Below are 20,756 nucleotides of genomic sequence, written 5' to 3'. Positions count from 1 at the left end.
CGGGGTACAGGTACTGTGTGGGGAGGTCCGGTTCCCTCCGAGGGAAGCTGGGACATGAGGACACATCTAGGCGAGGTGTAACCGTGTGCACACGCGGGTGGAGGCGGATGCAAAGGGACAGGGAGGTCCGAAGGGAGGGCTTCCCTCAGAGGATGGGTTCTGCCTCAGGATCCCCAAGACTCAGCTTCCTCTTGGCCAGGGAGATTAGGCTCCAAACACCTCCCTTTGCAGAGCTGCCTCCTTGTCTTGCTGTATCACTGCTGGGGAGTCGCTCTCCATGGCTCCAAAGTCTTCAAGATCTTCCTTTGGCAACACGCCGCCTCCCAGAGCCAATCGGCAATGAGGCCACTGCTTGGTCAGGAGCTCAGACCCCGAACTAGGTCACCAACCCCACGACTCAGGCACCTCTGAGTTCCAGAGAAAATTCCAGGGTCGGATTCACCAAGCGGAACCTACACAATCTCTTGCCCTCCCCATCATCCCCGCCTGGGGACCCCAGCTCTCGCTCACCTTGGCGCCAACCCTGGGACAGTCGCTGGTGGAGACTCCGGCTGGCGCTCTTGGCGATGAGCTCGGCCAGGTCCTCGAAGTTCAGGATGAACATGATGACGGCTGCTTCCTCGTTCTTCACCGGGACCACGTCCACCAGGCACCGGAGGCACGACGCTGCCGTGGGACAGGGAGCAGGGGTCAGATCAGAGCAGGGGGAGGGGGATCTAGAGCATCCACCACCACTGCAACTCACCCCCCACCGAGTACAGCTTATGCCCTAAAACCTGGGAGGAGAGAACACCAGGGCGGGGTCCCCTCTGGGTATTAACAGGGTGGCCCCATGTTACAGCTGGGCATTCCCATTCGACGGCTAAGCCCAGCGAGCTGAGCTCAGACATATTCCCAGAGCTCTCAGCCTGCACCAACCAAACCCACCTCCCCGCAGGCTGCTGCAGGTGCCAGCCTGATGCTGACCCACGGCGCCTTCCGAGCAGCTGGAAGGGGCAGCAGATTCTCTGGGGGTGCAGCAGGAAGCTCGGTGGCAGAGAAATGGCTGGGTCAGATAAACGGCAGGACAGGAGGGTGGAGGCTGCTAGACGCATTTGCCAGTGCAGCAGCTCTGCTTGTGACGGCCACCATCTTGGCCGACAGCTAGGTGACCAGATGTCCCGATTTTATAGGGACAGTCCTGATATTTGGGGCTTTGTCTTATATAGGCGCCTATTACCTCTCACCCACTGTCCCGATTTTTCACACTTGCTGTCTGGTCACCCTAGCTGACAGTGGGGCAGGTACCAGGGACCTCCGGAGCTATGACACATGTAGGGTGACCAGATGTCCCGATTTTATAGGGACAGTCCTGATATTTGGGGCTTTTTCTTATATAGGCTCCTATTACCCTCCACCCCCATCCCGATTTTTCACACTTGCTGTCTGGTCATGCATGGCTCCCTGGCCAGGGTCTAAGAGCCTCATACCCTCTGTGGAATGGACATGGAGGGGGACCAGCAATGCACAATCCCCCATGGGTCACCTGCTCCCCTGGACGGTGATTTCTTTTGGTATCCATGTCCCTTCCCTCCTGTTCTAAGGACACGGCGTGAGCAGCTGCCGTGTGCAGCACTCGCTGGCTGTGGCTGGGTGACCCGCTCGGTAGAGGCATAACTTCCCCTGGGGCGGTGGATTCTTCACAAGGCCCGAGGAGATCAGGCTCTTCATCCCTGAGCTTTATTCCTTTATGCCCAGATGGGCAGAGGCTCAGACCAGGTGGGATTGAGGTGGGACTGCCTCCAAGGAGACCGTGCTCTCCCCCCATGGGCTCTCCCCTCCTCGCAGGGCTCCCACAGAGCCATGCCCACTCAGCAAGGCGGCTGCTGGGAACACCAGTGCCCAAGCCAACTGGAGCCCAACGCAGCTGGGTGTGAAGGGTCAGGGGACGTGCATGCAGGACGCAGGGTGATTAGGTTAATTAGGATCATCTGCCACCTGTAGCGTCCTCCCCCCATGCCTCCCACACCATCCCCTCCTGCCCTCTCAGTGGGCTCCCCAGCTCCAACCAGAGACCACCCTCGTACGCATCCCGCCTTCTCTCCCCATCCCACATCACCCTCCACTTCCCCAAAGTTCCCCCAGCACCCTCCCCTCTTCCCACTCATTATCTATCCCCTTTGCTGCCCGCCAGCCAATGAAAACCAGGAATCAGGATAACCCGAGACCAAAGCCCCTTCTTCCCCAGCCAGGCCGTTACCAGTCCCCACTCTGCAGCAGCCTCCAGTCCTCCCCCGCCCCGCTTACAGCCCCTGCACCCCCGCCATGGCTGGTACAGCCCATGTAAGGGGCTAGCCACCTGACAGTTATTGTTAGAGGCCAAGCAGCTATTTTCCTAGCCCAGGAATGGCACTGCCGTCCAATGAGAGCAGAGGGAATAACACACCCTCTTGGAGGACCAAGACACAGCATCTACCCCAGCTGGGCTGGAGGAAGTGGGATGAGGAGAGGTAAGTATTTAGTCCTGCCTCAGTACAACACCCGCTGCAGCCCTCCAGCCGTGCACAAGCCACAGAGCTCATTTTTCAAGGCACTCTGCCATGAGCAGGATCAGCCACTAGGACAGGGAGAGCTGGGCTGAGACATGCTGGAGAAATGAAAGCATCAGGCATTTCCACAAGCACCAAATCACCTGTGGGAGGGATCCCACAGCTCTTTACGGACCAGATACGCATCACCCCTTATCAAAATGCAGCCATCTCTGGGGTGGAATGTGGCAGTTATTTAACAGCATGCAGCAATGCTCCCTGACGACTCAGGACAGTGAAGTCAGGGAGAAGAAAGGAAAAGATTTGGGGGAAAGGCCTGTGTGTTCTTGCTGATCTGATGAGGACAGTGTGCGAGTGTATGGAGTAAGGCCATCTGCTGATTTACAGCAGGGTGTAAATCTCAAATGGTGGCTCAGGGGGTGGTGAGGTTATTACATGGGGGGCTGCGCCCTGTCAGCCTCCACCCCAAACCCTGCTTTGCCTCCAGCATTTATAATGGTGTTAAATATATAAACAAATGTTTGTAATTTGTAAAGGGGGGGTTGCACTCAGAGGCTTGCTGTGTGACAGGGGTCACCAGTACAGTAGTTTGAGAACCACTGATTTACACTGATGTGGTCCTTTCTCGGTCTCTCTGTGTGCCACAATTCCTCTTCCTCCAGCTCTCTCTCAGTTCGAGGCCCATATCACGTCAGGCTATCAACAAAGAGTTAAAGGATGGGAAATTAATCCATACCCATCAACATGGATTCATGGACAACGGGGTCTAGCCAGACAAATTGGGCATTGTACTATGAGATTACAAGCCGGGCTGATAAAAGTAATTGTGCTGATGTAATACATTTAGACTTCTGGCAGGAGTTGGAGTTAGTCCTGCCCGACATTCGGCTTCAAAAGTTAGCACTATACAAAATCAAAACGGCGTCCATTAAATAGATTAAAAACTGGCTAACTGATGGATCTTGAAACATAATCGTTCATGGGGAATCATCATCAAATGGGGGCGTGTCTAGTAGGATCCAACAAGGATCAATTCTCAGCTCCGGGCTATTTTTACCAGTGATCTGGGAGGAAAAAAGTGTTTTCTAAGGAGTTCAAAGTGCTGAGTGCACACTGGGAACGGAGCTCTTGAATAGCTGGCTCCAGCTGTTGGCGCTGAGGACTTGGGACTCTGGCCCTGAGTTCTTTTAAAAATGTGGGCCTACGTGGAGTTATTTATGTTCATTAGTTTTTAATTGGCACTTAAAGCATTGGTAATTAAAAATTCAGAACAAAATATGAAGCTCATCGGTAATCATTTAGCCTCCTGAGACTTGTGGTTCATAATCAATAAACAGCTAATTGCCAAGCAAGAACGGTGGCAACTCTAAGTATCAGTTTAAATTAAATGGCTTAATTAACAACAACCCGTTTCTAAGCCTTGTGCATCATTTGTCTACTTGTTCACTCCTCTCCCAGGGCTCAGTCGTGAGCTGCCTCACACACCTGTGCAGGGCAGCAGGGGGGGCGGTAGAAATGTCCTGCCCAGCCTGGGGTACCCACATCGCCAGTCTGGGTGTGCCGATGGGGGAGGAGTGGGCACAGCCTGGCTCCACCCCTTCTAACACAGTGGCCATGCCGCTGAGCCAGAGCAGAAGGGGAAATGAAATGTGCCAGGTACAGGGCTGGCTGGCGCAGCCTTCTTCCCGCCTGGAGCCAGCGGGGACCAAACGGTGGCTCTCGAGGCTCAGTTTGGTCCCCGGTCCGCTGCTGGGGCAGTGCAGTGACACAGCGTCCCCCCCACTGAGGAACGTCAGTACAGAAGCAGGGATAGATTAGCACTCGGATCCTCCTGCTCCTGAAGCCCGGGGCCTTGCCTGCTGTCCAGGTGTCAGCCGGGGAGTTGTTCAGACCCCAGCCGGGAGCGGGGCATACACGCATTTGCCAGTTCATTACGCTGCCACATTACAAACGGCGGCACAGAGCCTTAATTCACTCAGTGTCTCAAGAGACTGTGTCAGAGCCTGGCTTGAGCCACTAGATAAGACTAATAACTGTTCTGCATCTGAGTTTAATGAGCATTTAAACACTTTTATCCTGAAGGGTCACAAATATTTGAATCTGTAACTCAGCAGGCAGCTTTTCAAACACAGGCTAATAAAGATCCGTGCGGTGCACCTGGCTCCCTCTTTGTCTAACCACGCGGGGGCTGACTTGTCAGCATTTAATAAGCCAGTGGCTCCGGGGAGAGAAGTTTCCTTCGGTGAGGCAAGATGTACGGCTTTAATAACAATGGCATTTGACGAGCTGTAGTCATCTGGCAGGGAGACTGGATAACTACGTCTTGGGAGAGCAGAACGCACACAAATGGAATGCTGGAGTCAAACATCATCCGTGTAATGAGGTGACCCAGATCTGTATGTTTTCAGCATACATTCTTCGCGGTCTGCTATTTAGCCAACCGGCCCTGATCACAGATGGAAGCAGGGCCTGGAGTCGGGTCAGGTCATTAACTCCACTTCTAAGCAGCAAGCAGCCTCACAAAAATGCACTGGAAAGGATTTTGGTATCACAGCATGAAGATGCAAGTATGCCATCCGTGATCGAGAGAGACAGCCGGAGAATAATGAGCTAGGACAGCCATACTAGGGTGACCAGATGTCCCGATTTTATAGGGACAGTCCCGATATTTGGGGCTTTTTCTTATATAGGCTCCTATTACCCCCCCCAACCCCTGTCCCGATTTTTCACACTTGCTGTCTGGTCACCCTAAGCCATACATGCCAAGTATCATGTTCAGTACCATTCTAGTTCCTACTTTCCCATTAAAATACATACTAAGCCCATGCTAAGGCCCCATGCAGTGGCACGGTCATTGCTTGCCAATCCCTCAGATGCTTAACACCCGTGTAATAACACGCCAAGACGTCACAAAGCTGCGTTGTATAGACCTGCTAGCCATAGACTATCAGGGTTGGAAGGGACCTCAGGAGGTTCTAGTCCAACCCCCTGCTCAAAGCAGGACCAACCCCAACTAAATCATCCCAGCCAGGGCTTTGTCAAGCCTGACCTTAAAAACCTCTAAGGAAGGAGATTCCACCACCTCCCTAGGTAACCGATTCCAATAACATGCCCACTTCCTGGATCCCGACAGGATCATCGCAATAACATGCTACACCATGAAACTACGTTGTGATTCCATGCCAGGGCATCACGAATGCCCACCGCAATTCCATGCTGGACCACTATGAAATGGCACCACAATGACAGTTCTCCTGCTGATTATACCTGATGCACTTAAAGCAACTACAAGGCTAATTGCAATTGACCTAGATGAGAGTCTACAGTCAAAATCTTATGGCAACCCTCTCCTAGAGCAGTATGCAATCATGCCTGGTACTGGGTGGTGACCTTTGAAAGGTTTCATGTTTTGTCTGGCAATGGGCGAGAACAGGCTTTCCCAGAAGAGTCCCAGCCTGGAAGGAAATGTCGGGAGATGGGGCTCAGATCTGCTTCACTTCCTGGGTGTCCTATAGCTGTGGTGTTAAACAGCTGTCCTAGAAGCAGCTGCATTTCTACGTGTGCTCTGGAGGTGCACAATCCATAAGATGCCTTGGGATCCTTTGGGATGAAAGCTGCTGTGCTAGCGTACGCTATTATTATCCTGAGAGGGGAATGCACCAACACAATGCAGCACGGCGCTGGCATCATCCATCTTCATGTGCCTGGGCGCATTTGGGCAACAGGGAACCCCATTGGCACACTAGCCCCAATGGGATGGCTTTCCTCCTTGGATCGCTTGGGGGTTTGAAGCGCTTGCACTTGCTAGCGGAGTCTGAGAAAAGCTGCGGCAATCTCTCCCTGTGCTTGAGATAGGACGGTGGAGGTGGGCACGTGTGAGAGAGAGAAAATATACTCCTATTCTTCAAACCCTCGCCCAGGCAGGGCTCTGTAGAAAGCAGCCCAGCCTCTCTCAGTGGCAATTAGTTTCTGTTTTGTACAGCACTGATTCCTTATCTCCCTCATTCTGCTCTGCGATTAACAGGCGAGCAGTTCACAAGCAAGGGGGATTAGCACATCAGCAGGCACCGTGTTGCGCTGATGTTCCTATCGGAAGCTTCATTCCCTGGCATAGCCAGCATCCCCCTAGCCCTTTCTCCCAGCCATTGGGGGAAAGGGGAGGGAACAATCTCCTCTCTGCATGCAATTTTAAAGAGCTCAGGCTTCTGTAATCAGGAGCAGATGGCCGGCATCTCAGAACTTTCAAATCTGCCCTGACGTCAGTTACGCACACACACAAAAGAACGGGAAAGCAATGGACACAGTTAAATCTCTTTAAAGGGCTAGACAGCGGGGATTATTTTTTTCAATAGATATCGGATAAATCCATTTAGAGAGTGAGGTGGGCGGGGAAGACAGGGCTGGTATTGTCAAGAGCAAAATCTACTTCGAGGGATGGGCTGGTCACATAAGAATCAGAGCTGATGAAATAGTCAATAAAAAAATCCCAAACCATCCACCCTAATTTGCAAATATTTGTATGAATTAAAAAGCAGCGCTGAGCTTGCTGGGCTGTCAAATCACACTCAAAAGTTAAGTTGACCCGGCTACAATGTTCTGGGGTGTGAAAAAAATCTACACCCCTGAGTAACATAGTAAAGCCGACCTAACCCCCAGTGTAGACAGTGCTAGGGGTTCTCCTGTCAGCCAAGGTAATTCACCTCCCTAAGTGGTGGTACCTACATCAACGGAGGAATTCTCCTGTCCTAGTGCTGTCTACAGTCGGTATAGCTATGCCTGGCTGTTTCACACCCTTGAAAGAGGTAGCTATGCTGATGTAAGTTCCCAGCATAGACAATCCCCTAGTTACCACCTCTTGGGGAAGTGGATTAAATACAAGGATGAGAGAACCCCCTCTTCCATCGCTGTAATATGGCTACACTGAAGCACTACAGTGCTGAAGTGGTTTAAGTGCAGGAGTATAGCTGCCAGGTATGCATGGTAACGTCTGTGAAATCCCGAAGATCTGCCTGAATGGAGACGCATGGGAAGATTCCAACACGGAAGGGATCAGATTCATTAGCCCCCTTAGTTCTTTTAAAATGTTTCTAGCCATCCAATGAGAACCAAAGCCACCCGACAGAGCTGCTAATCACATGCCATGAAAAACAAACCAACAGTGTCCACTAGCGCCCCGTACGTGAAAACGACCAGCCCGTGGTGAATGCTAATGAACAACGAACACTGACCAAGAGAACTGGGATCAGGTATCACCCATAATGATTATTCCTCCCAAAAACGTCAACCAGCGGGGACAATAATCTCTGCAATCAAACAGCATCTTTCGCCCGGGGGGCTTGAAGCACTTTACAAAGTGAGGGAAATATTAGTATCCCCATCAAGAGAGAGTGAGACGGGGTCCATGGTCACAAGAGAATTAAGAGCAGAGTCAGGCACAGAACTCAGGAGCCCTGATCCCATCTCCTCCCTCCACTCTGATCACTAGGCTACACTCTCCCCGAGCTGGGAACAGAACCCAGGAGTCCTGACTCCCAGTCCCCTGTGCAGCGTTTTGTAGGTGATGGTGTAATTTAGGCCAGACTATGCTACCTCCTATAAATGATGCACTGGAATCCAGCTGCACCCCATGGTACCAGAGACCTCACACTAGGCTGCTGCCTGATTAGGTGAGGACGAGGGGCGGGCGGGGGACTCCTCCGCCCTATGGAGCTGGAGCAATGCCCCTTCGCGCCAGCCCCCTCTGAGTCTGGTGCCTGGGTTGCAGCACCTTTGCAGAGGGCGTCAGACTGAGCTGAGCCAAGAGGGAGGATGCATGTCCTTTCAGACCGAGGTGGACCAGCTGTTTGCTGGGTGTCCAGTGGGGAGTCGGATGCTGCCCCTGGAAGTGACTCTGGGATCTCAGGAGAAGAGAGAAGAACAGACTAGGGAGAGGAAAGCAGCTTCCAGGGGGAACTGCTGAGCAGGGACAGATGCAGGGTCCCTTTGTTTCTCCTCCTCTCTTTTTCTCCCCCCCGTCTCTGTAACAAGCCATTTAGAGCAGGGCGGAGCTTTCCAAAGGCACCTAGATCTGCACCTTCCTTAATCCAAGGCCCAGATCCTCAGAAGTATTTAGGCACCTAACTCTCCGCGCCAGATCTTCTTAGGCAGCTTTGAAAGTCCCAGCTTGGACACCAACCCTGGGAGCCTGGGCTCCTCCAGGATTTACCTTGGTGAGGCAGGCCACAGTCCGGGCCCCGTGGGCTGGACAGACCAGGCCGCAGGGGGCTGAGCTTTCCGCAAACACTCCAGTCTCTGTCCTCTCCCGTGACGCTCAGCTGATCCCACCCCCCTTGCCCGGGGGCACCCGGCTCGCCGCTGAGCTGCCTGATTGTCCCCATCCCCACCACCTCTGCCTCTGGGCGCTCACTGGTTAAGAGCCAGATGCCACAGCTGCACATGGCGGGCGCTGGCTGCTCCTCCCAGGTTCTCCCAGCCAGACGAGCTCGCGCTGCGCCATCTGGGCCCCAGGCTGGCGGGGACTTCCTGAGAAAGTCTCTCTCGGCTCCCAGCAGCGAGGGGGAAGGGAAACGGCCGAGGAGACGAGAAAGTGGGGGAGGCAGCACCCAGCCCTCGGAGCCAGGACTCGCCTTCTCCTCCCAGCCCAGAGAGCTGGTTGGGTGGCGCTGCTGCAAGCCACCGTCGTGCTGCCCAGATTCTGCCTGTGCTGGAGGCCAGGGCAAGTTAGGTCAGACTCCCGCCAGCTACCTCCAGGCTGCTGCGCCCGCTGGAATTCCTGGGGAGCCAAGAGCCACCCCCCCTTTTGACACAACATGCCCCAGCTCTCCACCTATGCCAAGGCCTGCGTGGATGGTAGCACAGAGCCGCTTACACCAGCGCGACACAGTTACCACGCTGGGGAAATCCTCCCCCAGGTCGCCGTAGCCCCTATATGCAGCTGGTGCAGCCTATGAACTCCAGGGGAGAATTCTGAATCCATCCCGTCCACCCTCTTCGGTGCCTGTCCCAATCCCAATCCTCCCGCCTGTGCGGCGATCGCTGTGCACGGGTTGGACCAGGCCCCCCAGGCGAGGCAAGCCGCTGCCCTCTTACCCTGCTGCACAGCTGGAGGGGCTCCGGAGGAGGGGGGTCGCTGTAGTTAACCCCTTGCTCACTGGGGGGCTGCCCCCATCACAGTGAGTTTGAAGGCTCACGTGGACCATTGCCAGGGAGCAAGTCTCCTGGTTTCCAGGCTAGATACAGCCACCTGGGCAGCAGATGATCTCAACCCTTCCTGCTGCCCCAGCCCAGATCAAAGATTAGAGGCCTGGGGACAGGATGTGTCACGCTCAGTCAGAGGGTAGCGGCAATATCCCCTTGGTTATAGGCCTCAGCTAGTCCTTGCAAAATGCAGAGTCCCTTAGAGTCAAAGCCAGCCCTGCGGTAAAGCAGTGGGAGTTGTATCTGCTCACATCAAGCCTGAATTTGGGCATCGGGCTAAAATTCATCCCTGCCGTACCACCACTGACTTCAGCAGCCTTTGGCCCAGTGTCCCCTTTCCCAGGCAGGGCACAGAGCAGTGCACAGTGCTTTCCCGGGATGTTCTCAATCTCACAAGCAGGCCGTTGGAGGGGAACCATCTGCGTGAGCAGAGATGCTGCTTAGCTGCTGAATATTCTCGTATATTCTCGTAGACACAGAGCAATCCCTCCCGGCAGGGCCGTCCGCACCTAGCGAGAACACCCAAGGAGGACCCTCCCCTCCCAGGGTCCCAGCTTCACTTCGGCTGAGAAGCAGGTGCCTCGGCCAGACCCCGTCTCAGGCCTCCCCCCTCCCTACCCCATCAGCCACTGTTCCAGAGCCAGGAATATAGCGCGCTCTGCAGGGAAGGGGGGATGGCAGGGCTGCTGGGCTTTCTTCTCAGCACTCACAGTGCGGTCCGGTTTGGCACCCAGGGGCCAGATTTTGCAAAGCACCTAATATTGCACCTTCATACTGGGCTCTGGGGAAAAAACAGTCGCTTGGGGGCTGAGCACATGGGGGCTGGAGCGCTTGGAAAGTTGGCCTGAGTGCCCCAGCGGGGCTGAGTGAACGGAGCTCAGTGAGACACTGACCACTGAAAACTAGGCTCTTAATCTCTGCCTGTGCCTCAGTTTCCCTGCCTGTAAAACAGAGCTCATTCTCCCCCCTCCCTCCCCCCCACACGTGAGCCTGAGGGATATTTGTAAAGAGCTTGGAGACCTGTGGATCAGAGGTGCAGGCAAACTGCCGAAGGGGGGGTGGGGGAGGGCTTTACAGCGCTGCAGGAAGCCGAGGGACCTGTAACAGAATAATCAATACAGGCTTTCAAAGGTCACACTCACTTCTGGGCCCATTTTAAATGAGCAGATTCCTTTGCTGAGGCCCATGTTTGCTGCGTGCTCTTTCCTCAGCATTACCAGGATTGGGATCAGGGACCTTTGTGCCAACCACCTACCAACGAACTCCCCCCCCAAAGAAATCCCCCCATCCTAAGCAGCGTTTTGACCCTCGAAAAGGGAGAAGGGGCCAGAGATTCCATGAGACGCCTTAGGGACTGCGTTCTTGCTAGTGATTTGACATGAAAGGGGCTCTGATGGACGGCAGGAGAAAACCCGAAGACCGCCAGCCATTTTTCCCGCCCCCAAACGTCGCAGCTGTGCCAACCTCACAAAAATGCAAGCTGGCCGCAAACACTGAGCCATGTCCGTGCCTCGCCCCCGCTGCCAGGAGGGTGCCGGCATGGTTGGGGGTGGTTCTGAATTTCCCTGCCGGCAGGGGACCGGTGCAGCTGCCCAGCCTTTTGCTGCTCTCCATGCCCGGCAGGAACAGGGGGAGGGGAAAGGCAAAGGGGAGTTTTCCAAAAGCTTTGCCTGAAATATCAGGAGCCGGCTTTGAGCCCGACTGAGGCTCAAGTCACGCAGCGCAATAAGATACTAATGGGCTTTGGCAGAGCACTGCGGCCGGAAGCTTGGACGTGCCCAGTTCCTCTCTGCCTGCGGTGGAGTCACAGCAGGGAGAGACCCGGCCCAGACCAGAGCCTGTGCTGCTATCCCCAAGCACGAGCAGACTGGGAAACACAACACACCACACACACACCACGCCAATCCCAGGAGCGGAAGCAGCACCCTGCTGAAAGCAGCTGCCCCAGGCTGATAGGGCACACCTGGGTGTGCAGGAGGGGGTCGCGCAGGGAACCAAGCTCTCGAACCTGGCAATGTATAAACGGTCCGGGATCTCCCTCTCGTGTGTCTCTATCCCAAATCAGCAGCAGGCGCTGTGGAAGCTCGCCCAGCCATTACCCACCCTAGATGGGCTTGCGGGGGGAGATGGCAAGGGTCCCCAGCTCCCAGAATGCACAGTGCTGGAACGGGATGCCTTGTGCTTCCAGCATCACCGATGGCAGAGACAATTAGACTTTGCCGTGCGTTCGGTCAGGGATCACGAAGCCCCTCGCAGGTATACGCTCATGCTGTCCCTCCACTCTGGCAGACAGGTGAGTATCAGCCACGCTTTACAGATGGAGAAATGGAGGCACCCAGAGGAGATACGAGACTAGAGCGCAGGAGTCCCAGGCTCCAGCTCAAAACACCCAACCACACAGAGCTAAAAACGGAACCCAGGAGTCCTGACACCCAGTGTCAGGTTTAATTACTAGATCACATTCCTTTCCCTAAACACAGGCAAGAAGAATCTCCGCCACCCAAGCTCTGGGACTGCCTGCTCCGGAGCCAGGTGTCACGAGTCCCCGGGCGATGCTTTGGAACGGCTCCCCACATAGGGTGACCAGACAGCGAGTGTGAAAAATCGGGATGTGGGTGGGGGGGTAATAGGAGCCTATATAAGACAAAGACACAAAAATTGGGACTGTCCCTATAAAACCGGGACATCTGGTCACCCTCTCCCCACAAAGCCAGGCAGGACTTTGGGGAGCCTCCTCTCCCTCGGAGCAGACTGTCTTCAGGGCAAGAAGCTCACACGGCTTCACCTCCTGGGTCTGACCTTGGAGCATTCAGCATATGCCCCTCCTTGCGCTTCCCACAGCGAGTCCGCCCAGGCGGGGTCCCGGGGAAGCCAGAGGGTCCTGCACAGTCCGACGTGACTCAGCCAGCCAGTAAAACAGAGGTTTATTAGACGACAGGAACCCGGTCTAAAACAGGGCTTGTAGGTACAGAGAACGGGTCCATTTTGGGGCCCAGTAAGCCAGACAACCCTGTCTGCCGTCACTTCCCATCCCCAGCCAGCTCCAAACTGAAACCCCCTCCAGCCCCCTCCTTCTCTGCCGAGTTCCTTTCCCGGGCCAGGAGGTCACCTGACCTCTTTGTTCTCCCCCACCTTTAGCATCCCCTTGCAGGGGGGGAAGGGCCTGGCCATTAGTTGCCAGGAGACAGAGTGTCGGCCAGAAACTGAGGCACCCACACAGTATTCAGAGGAAACATTAAGAACAGCCCCACTTCGTCACATCAGGACAACCCCACCAGGCTACAGTTTGATCCATTAATAACTAGCTGGCCGCTTGTGGCTTTCCTCATGGCTAAGTTTTGGCCAGGGTGGCTCTGCTGCCTTGGTGGTAGCAGCTGGGGTGGGAGCTCTCCTCCCATCAAGTCGCATCCCAGGATTTAGGCCTAGGGAGGTGTGGCATTGTCAGAGGAGAGGCTAGCTAAGGCCAGCTCCTTTCGCTCTGCCCCTGGGGCCTCGTTTCCCCAACGGGTGCTCGGGCTGCGAGAATCCTCAGGCCAGCTGTTATGTAAATCAGCCTCACCCCCTCGATTGTCATCCTGAGAATCTGCCCTCTGGGCTTGGCAGCTGAGTTGGTTGCACCGTTTTTTACGTTGTGGCCAGGCCAAACGCTGGCTCTGCACCCGACAGGCAGAGAGGTGTGCAGTTGGGACGCTGCTGGCTGAGATCAGCTCAGGGCGGAGGCATGCAGCACTGTATAACCCACTGGTGAGCGGGGGCTCCAGGCGCGCCCTGCAGAGGATCAGAGTCTGTTACGGCCCCAGCAGGAGCCCCAAGTCACACCCTGCTGTGTCCGCCAAGATAGCAGCTGTCACAATAGTATCCCCTGTACTGCAGCAAGGAAAGGCCTATATGGAGATGCCGGGAGCACTGCTCCTAAGCTAGCACGGGTGCCGTCTGGCCGGCGGCATGGGGACCAGGTGCCGAGCTGCTGTGGGAATAGGCTGAATGGAAAAATCCACTGTCACGTCAACAGAATGTCAATGACTCTGTATCTGGGCCTGGATCGGCGCGATTCTAGGTAGAGTGGCATAATCAGTGCCGGGAGGTGGAGGGGGGAGTGCCTGAAGGTAATTTATGGTGGTACAGGCAGATGTCCCAGAGATTAATCTGTGTGTTTAAGAATTCAGCTCTTGGAGACTTAATGGAGCAGGGCGCAGAGAGAGCGGAGGCGCAGGGAGATTTCCAGTCAGGGGAGAGTTAACTCTGAGCAGGGCAGGGAGAGAAAGGCAAGACGAAGAAGGAAGTGAGGAGGGCAGGAGCCAGGGTTCAGGGGAATGAAACAGAAATGGGTAATGGAGGAGAGATGGGGGGATGGGCTGGAGGGGGAAAATGAATCAGGCAGTGAGGAGAGGGAAAGCACAGCGCTGGCTTTTGAAGAGGAGAAGGAGCAGTGAAAAAAAGGGGCAACAGCCCCATGTTTGCAAGTTTATTCAAATCTGATCCAAACGGTATTACCGTAGGGGTCTGTGACCCCAGGGACCTGGGTATTCAGGCAGCCACAGACTTTGACACCTCCTGCTTCCCCCGGCCTTGAAACACCACAAGAGAAGACGCCCCCTGAGGTACTTGACATCTGCCCTGCCAGTTGGAGCCCGGCTCTTGTTCTCTGAACCAACACTCCCATCCCTGTCTCCCAGCCAGGGATGCTGCCGCAGAGACCACCACAGGGTTCTGCTCCTTTACTGGGGAGAGGGTTAACTATGACTTTAACATCACACTCTCTGGAAAGTGAGTGATACCAAGCTCGTGATTATGGTGACGGAGGCCTTTGGCCTTGAGATCACTGGCTTGAATCCAGTCCAGGCTGGGATGAACCGAGAGTCTTTCCTAGGCGCTGGCTCTTCCAGGAGGTGGGTCCAAGTCCAATTCCTAGGTTACAAACCACCATGCATGAACGGCAGCATTGGCAGCAGGCTGGGTGGAGCGGCCAAGGACTGACCGGGCCCTGGGGACTGAATTTGCTTTTCATCCCTAGCCTGGCTTCCCTTCTTCGCCAGGCTGGTGGAGCAGCGTGTGCGAGAAAACCTGTCCCAGCACTGCCCCTTCTCTACCTGTTCTGGGGACAGAGGGCTACAGGCGCTACTGGCTTGTGTGGGATGGAAAGAGAACAAGGAAGTGGTGGTCCCTTCCCGCTTGGAAGGGGAGAGGCCCCTGGAGAGCCATGGCATGAGGCCAGACTCCTCGCTCCACATACATACAGTTCCCCCCCGCCCCAAACTCTTGGAATAAGTTGCTCAGCCCTTATTTTAACTTTTATCCTCCACCAAATCTGACTCTGTTCCCCTGCTACGCCTGCCCATCTCCTGCTGGGCTCCGTCTGCTCCATGTAATGTCTCATTAGCACTTCAGAGCAATCTCTACCAGCTGCAGTTAGCATCTCCTTCACCTCTGGTGCTCTGGGGAGCCTGTGTTTGGGGACCTGCTGAGGCGCTGTGGGTGACAAAAGACTGACTAATGAAGCGAACCATCAGCAAGTTCTGTCTTTATCTGCCAACCAGTGCTCTCCTTTCACCTACCCCTTTATTGTCTGTCTGTCCAGCTCTATCTTCTCTATCCACCCAATCTCTGTCCAGCCAATCTACTTGGTCTAAGCATTTATGAGCTGCCCCTGCCTGGTCCTTATTTAGGTGCCTTACTGGGATCAGAGCTCCCTTGAAAAATCTGGTCCCAAGCAGCGCCGTAACAAGGGCGAAGTGAGTGAAGCACTTGCCTCGGGCGCACAAAGTGGAGGGGCGCAACTCTACCGCGATCGGCGACACTTCAGTGGCAGCTCTACCACTGCCGCTTCTTTGGCGGCAATTCGGCGGCAGGTCCCCAAGTCCCTGGTGGAGAGAAGGACCTGCCGCCGCATTGCCACCGCCGCTTTATTCATTCTTCAGCGGCGGCAATTCGACACAGAGAGAGGAAAAGGATATGAACCAGCAACAAACTAGGGAAAGCATGAGTAGCAGCAAGAGGTGCAATGTTTCTGTTCCACTGGGTTAAAGCAGCTGATATTTCCCTTAAGCTTAGCCCCAGGATTTAGAAACCAGGCTGCAAACATGCCATTCTCAGGAGAGCCCCAAGTGCTTCCTGATTCGGTCACGTTAGAAACACCACAGTGCTTCAGTTCTTCCATTTCCTGTCCCAATGGAAAGCAGGATGTATAGGGGCAGTGGGAATATGAAACACACATGGATAATTATATCCACGCCAGCCTGACATCGATCCCAGGCAAGATAATGAAGCAGCTGATACAGGATTCAATTAAAAATAAGGAGTAAAGGAGGGTAATGTAATTAATGCAAATCAACATGGATTCATGGAAACAGCTCCTGTCAAACTAACTAGATTTTTTTTTTAAAATGAGATTACATGTTTGGTTGACCCGATATACTTAGCCTTCTCTAAGGTGTTTGACTTGGTACCACACCACATCTTGATTAAAACACAACAATGATCTAAAATTAACACAGCACACATTAAATGGAATAAAAACTGGCTAACTGATGGGTCTCAAAAAACTAACTGTATATGGAGAATCATCCTCCAGTGGGTATGTTTCCAATGGGGTCCTGCAGGGATTGGTAGTTGGCCCTATGCTATTAACATTTTTATCAATGACCTGGAAGAAAACAAAAATCACTAATAAGTTTGCAGATGACACAAAAATTGGGGGAGTGGTAAATAGGGAAGAGGACAGGTCATTAATTCAGAGTGATCTGGATTGCTTGTTAAACAGGACAAGCAAAAAAATATGCATTTTAATATGGCTATATGTAACTGCATACATCTAGGAGCAAAGAATGTAGGCCATACTTTTACGATGGAGCACTCGATCCTGGAAAGCAGGGGCTCCGAAAGAGATTTGAGGGTCCGGGTGGATAATCACAGCTGAACATGAGCTCCCAGTGTGACACAGCGGCCAAGAGCTAATGCAATCCTGGGATGCGTGAACAGCGAAATCTTGAGTAGGAGTAATGCGGTTATTTTACTTCTGTATTGGCTCTGGTACGACCACTGCTAGAAAACTGTCCAATTCTGGTGCCCACAACTCAAAAAGGAGGTTGATAAATTAGAGAGGGCTCAAAAAAGAGCCACAAGAATGATTAAAGGGTTAGAAAGTGACAGAGTGAAGGAGCACCATCTATTTAGCTTAACAAAGAGAAGGTTAAGGGATGACTTGATTACAGTCTAAGTATCTACATGGGGAACAAATATTTAATAATGGGCTCAATCTAGCAGAGAAAGGTAGAACATGATCCAATGGCTGGAAGTTGACGCTAGACAAATTCAGCCTGGAAATAAAAGGTATAAATATTTAATGGTGAGAATAATTAACCACTGGAACAATTTACCAAGGGTTGCGGTGGGTTCTCCATCACCGACAATTTTTAAATCAAGATTGGCTGCTTTTCCGAAAGATCGAACTTCCCCAAAATAATTCCTAGAGTCTATGATCTAGTCTGACTTCCTGAACAACACAGATGACCACAGTGGTCCTTTCAGGCCTTTGAATCTATGCATCCACCCAGCTTCTTCTCAGAGAAGAAAGGATGCAAGTTCTAGGAGGTGGTTTGGATCAGTCCTTATTTTCCATCCCAAACAAGTTGGTTCATTCCTAGGACAAAGCCCATCAGAAAGCAGATTTGCTCCTGCTTGCACATGTTGTAAATACATTTCCACAGCTTTTCTAACAGTAATGTAATCACAGCTTCCCATGCAACACCCACCCTGCTGTCTAACACATATGGGGTGTGTAAAGGTGTTATATTTCTCCTTGATTGTGACTTTTCCTTCCTGTTTTGATCACTGAGAAGCGTGAGCAGCTACAATGTAGAATTATAATGTGGGCCTGACAGACACACATGGGAAATTGCAAAACAAAGGCCAATTCTGCTCTCACACTTAGGAGGGGGTTACTCCAGATTTACACCAGACTGGGTGAGTCAGAATCAGCCCCAGAGGCTTTGGTGTTGGCAGCAAACAATTCACCATGTTTTATCATTCCCTCTCCACACAGATCCAGAGTCCCACTTCTGCTTCAGGCATAATGCAACCTCCACCTGCAACATCTTCTATAAGCCGGTTACACCATCGTTGTCTATTACATGGATTCTTGCACCTTCCTCTAAAACATCTGGACTTTTTCCAGTGTGGAAATGCCTCTGAGCAGTATAGTCCAACAGGCATTTCCTGTACTAAGAAATACCGTAATTTTAATGACCACTAGAGGGCATCCTACACAATGAGCCTTTACCAAGCCCATAGAAACTGTTCTATGGACTGGGTTGGATTGTGCCAACCCTACAGGAAGACACGTCCCTCTTCCAGGAGCGTTTCTGCCATAGCAAACACTCAAGACATTTGATTAGATCCCAGTGTCCACCTCTTGGAAACACAGCACCACAATTCAGGGTGGAACAGGTGCAGGGGCCTCTCTCTCTCTGCTTCGCCTCTCTCAGCTAAAGAGAAGCCAATCTGCTGCTGTGCGGTCAGCGGCAGGGTATTTCCACAGCAGCGCTGTGGGAACGAGCTGGGTTGGCAGGAGGGGCGTGAGAAGTGGGTGAAAGCTGGCAGGAGTGCGGCCCATCTGCCACGGACAAGGAGCGCGGCCCATGGCAGCAGGAGGAAAGCTGCGCAGAGCAGGTTCGGCCACCTCAACTCCATTGTCAAAACCACCACACGGAACCATCTCCCTCCTCAGGCCAGGTCATGGCTGGCGGGCGGCCTTGCCCCAGGCTGCCGCCCTGCTGTTTATTTAACATTCATTTCTCTGACGTCTTGAACACAAAGGAGGCTGGGAAAGGCTCTGGCTCAATTGCCCTGGAGACCAGAGCCCTGATTTTATCTACAGGATGGGCACAGCAGCAGCACAAGCTCCCCCACATGCAGTGTCCCTTCCTAACCCGCCTCGGCCCCAACCTGATGGGGCCACACCAGGCCACGGGGAGGAGTTCAGTCCCCATGGCTCACTGAGTCTCTGGCCAATGACAGAGGCCTCATTGCCATGGGAAGGGCTTGGATGTGGTCTCCCGTCCATGAGGAACTGCATGGAGATCCACCAGCTCCTTTCACAGAGGCCACCGAATGGCTGAGAGGTTCCGTTGCTATTGACCCGGGCAGGCTTTGAACCACTGACCTAGGGCCAAAGGCCCCCAGATCACCGTTAACCCCACCCCCAGCCAGCCAGAAGCCTGTCCTTGCCTGCTACTGTAGATAAATAGGGGGCTTGAGTTTCCCAGCCCCTCCTGTCCCTTGACCTTGATAAAGGCAAACATTTAATAACATAAAAATATCATCATAATAGGAGCTGTCCTCCTCCCGCCCCCCTCCACTAGCTTATCCCCTGCAGCAGCTAGAGTGGTTAATGTATTTGGCCGTATCATCAGTATTAAACTAATCAACAGGACACGGGGTTTTCCAGGAGTTGGAGACAAAAGCGGCATTGTTATGAATATTAAAAAAAAGCAAGCTATTAATCTGCCCCCGGGAGTTATCACTGATTCCCCCCTCCCCGGCCTGGTTTTAATCTGCAGGGTCTCATGGCAGAGTAGCTAAATCTACCTCAGGGTTATATAACAGAGCCCAGGAGCCGGCAAGGGCATGGAGGTGAAAGATCCCAACCTGCACTGTGGGACCAAACTGGCAGAAAATTCAGGACCAGTCATTCTAGTGCTCAGCACCCACCAGCAGGGCTAGGTTTTCCCAATTGCCTAGCACCTGCCATGCAGAGAGCATCTGAAAATCAGGCCTCCCATTTCAGTGCCCTTGTGTCCCACTGCAATGGGCCCACCCCGAGGCCTCTCCCAACGAGAGCATTTGTAGATGGTGAAGGCTGGACTGGATGGGTTGAGTCTTTCACTGTTACTTTTTGCCTCCCTGATTTTCCATCTCATCGTGGCAACTAATGGGCATTCGCAACGTTAAATGCCAGCCGAGCTCCCTGGCCGATGATCTGGTATCTTCAGTGTAAACGTGTTCAGACTGAGAAATGAACAAGATCTACAAGCTGAGGTTAGCTTAGCACCTAAATAGCCTTCCAGCAATTTTACAGAAATGATGGTTCACGTGCTTACTCCCCGAGGGAGATAAAGAACCATTAGTGGCCCCCAAGCTCTCATAGAATAAGCATAAACAGCCACTGAGGTCATAAAGCAGGCCCATGCTATCAGTGCTCCATACAATACATAATTGTATATTCTGCACATATGGATCCACAGATCTCAAAGCGCTTTCCCAATGTAGGTGTCGTTGTCCCCTTGGTACAGATGTGGAAAGAAAAGGACAGAGAAGTTAAGTGAATTAGCCAAGCTCAATGCTTATACCGGTCTCTCCTGTGCCACTCCAGCTCTGCTCCCACTCTTTGCTTGCCTTCTGGGTCCTGCTCTAACTATTAGGTTAGACAGCCCAAGCCCTGACATCTATCTCCTTCCCTGATACTGTGGGGGTGGGGGAGGCAGCGGGTAAGAGGGTGAATAAGTTTGCCTAGATCTGCATCTGCTTATGGACTCTGACCCGGACTAACAGCTCCCCCTACTAGAAATGGGGGTGTGGGTCTCGTTCTCCCCAAGTCCTCATCCAGGAACAGGCTACAGGTGACTGAACCTCCATTCCACAGGATCGTCCGACATTCCCATAGCTGCCTTTCACATCCCGAACTGGAGCAAAAAGTCAAAATTTTGACATTTCCTGCCACACGAGAATTCTGAAAAGTTGGTTTCAGAAACACCAAAAGGCTTCATTTCAACTTGGTTGATAGATCATCTCATTAATAAAAGCTGAAACACAGAAGTTGAAGCAATCAAGTTGACATGAAACACGGGGGTAATTTCCCATTGAAATGTTGGCAAAAATCAATACGTTCCCACGAAACATTTCAATTTCATCAAATCACTTTCTGATGGGAAAAAACTCTTCAGTCACAAGATGGTTGACCAGCCCGAGAACAGGTCGTGGGTACCAGCACCACCCTTCCCCACCGGAGCATCTGCCAGCAGGTAAAGCCGGGAG

General features: G+C 53.0%; 1 protein-coding gene across 2 annotated transcripts in view; it reads right to left on the bottom strand.

Annotated features, from left to right (window-relative positions):
- KCNH6 (potassium voltage-gated channel subfamily H member 6) overlaps positions 1 to 20,756 on the bottom strand; it is a 90,431-nt gene that overhangs the window by 44,965 nt on the left and 24,710 nt on the right. For both annotated transcript variants that reach the window (XM_039517020.1, XM_039517024.1), the window contains one exon: positions 511 to 666. In XM_039517020.1, the coding sequence (XP_039372954.1) occupies positions 511 to 666 (156 nt within the window). The remainder of the gene's footprint in view (positions 1 to 510; positions 667 to 20,756) is intronic.

This window comes from Mauremys reevesii, linkage group 27 (genome assembly GCF_016161935.1).
Source record: "Mauremys reevesii isolate NIE-2019 linkage group 27, ASM1616193v1, whole genome shotgun sequence".
Lineage (NCBI taxonomy): Eukaryota > Metazoa > Chordata > Testudines > Geoemydidae > Mauremys > Mauremys reevesii.
Note: the sequence above shows the minus strand (reverse complement) of the source record. Positions and strands in the feature narration are given on the sequence as shown.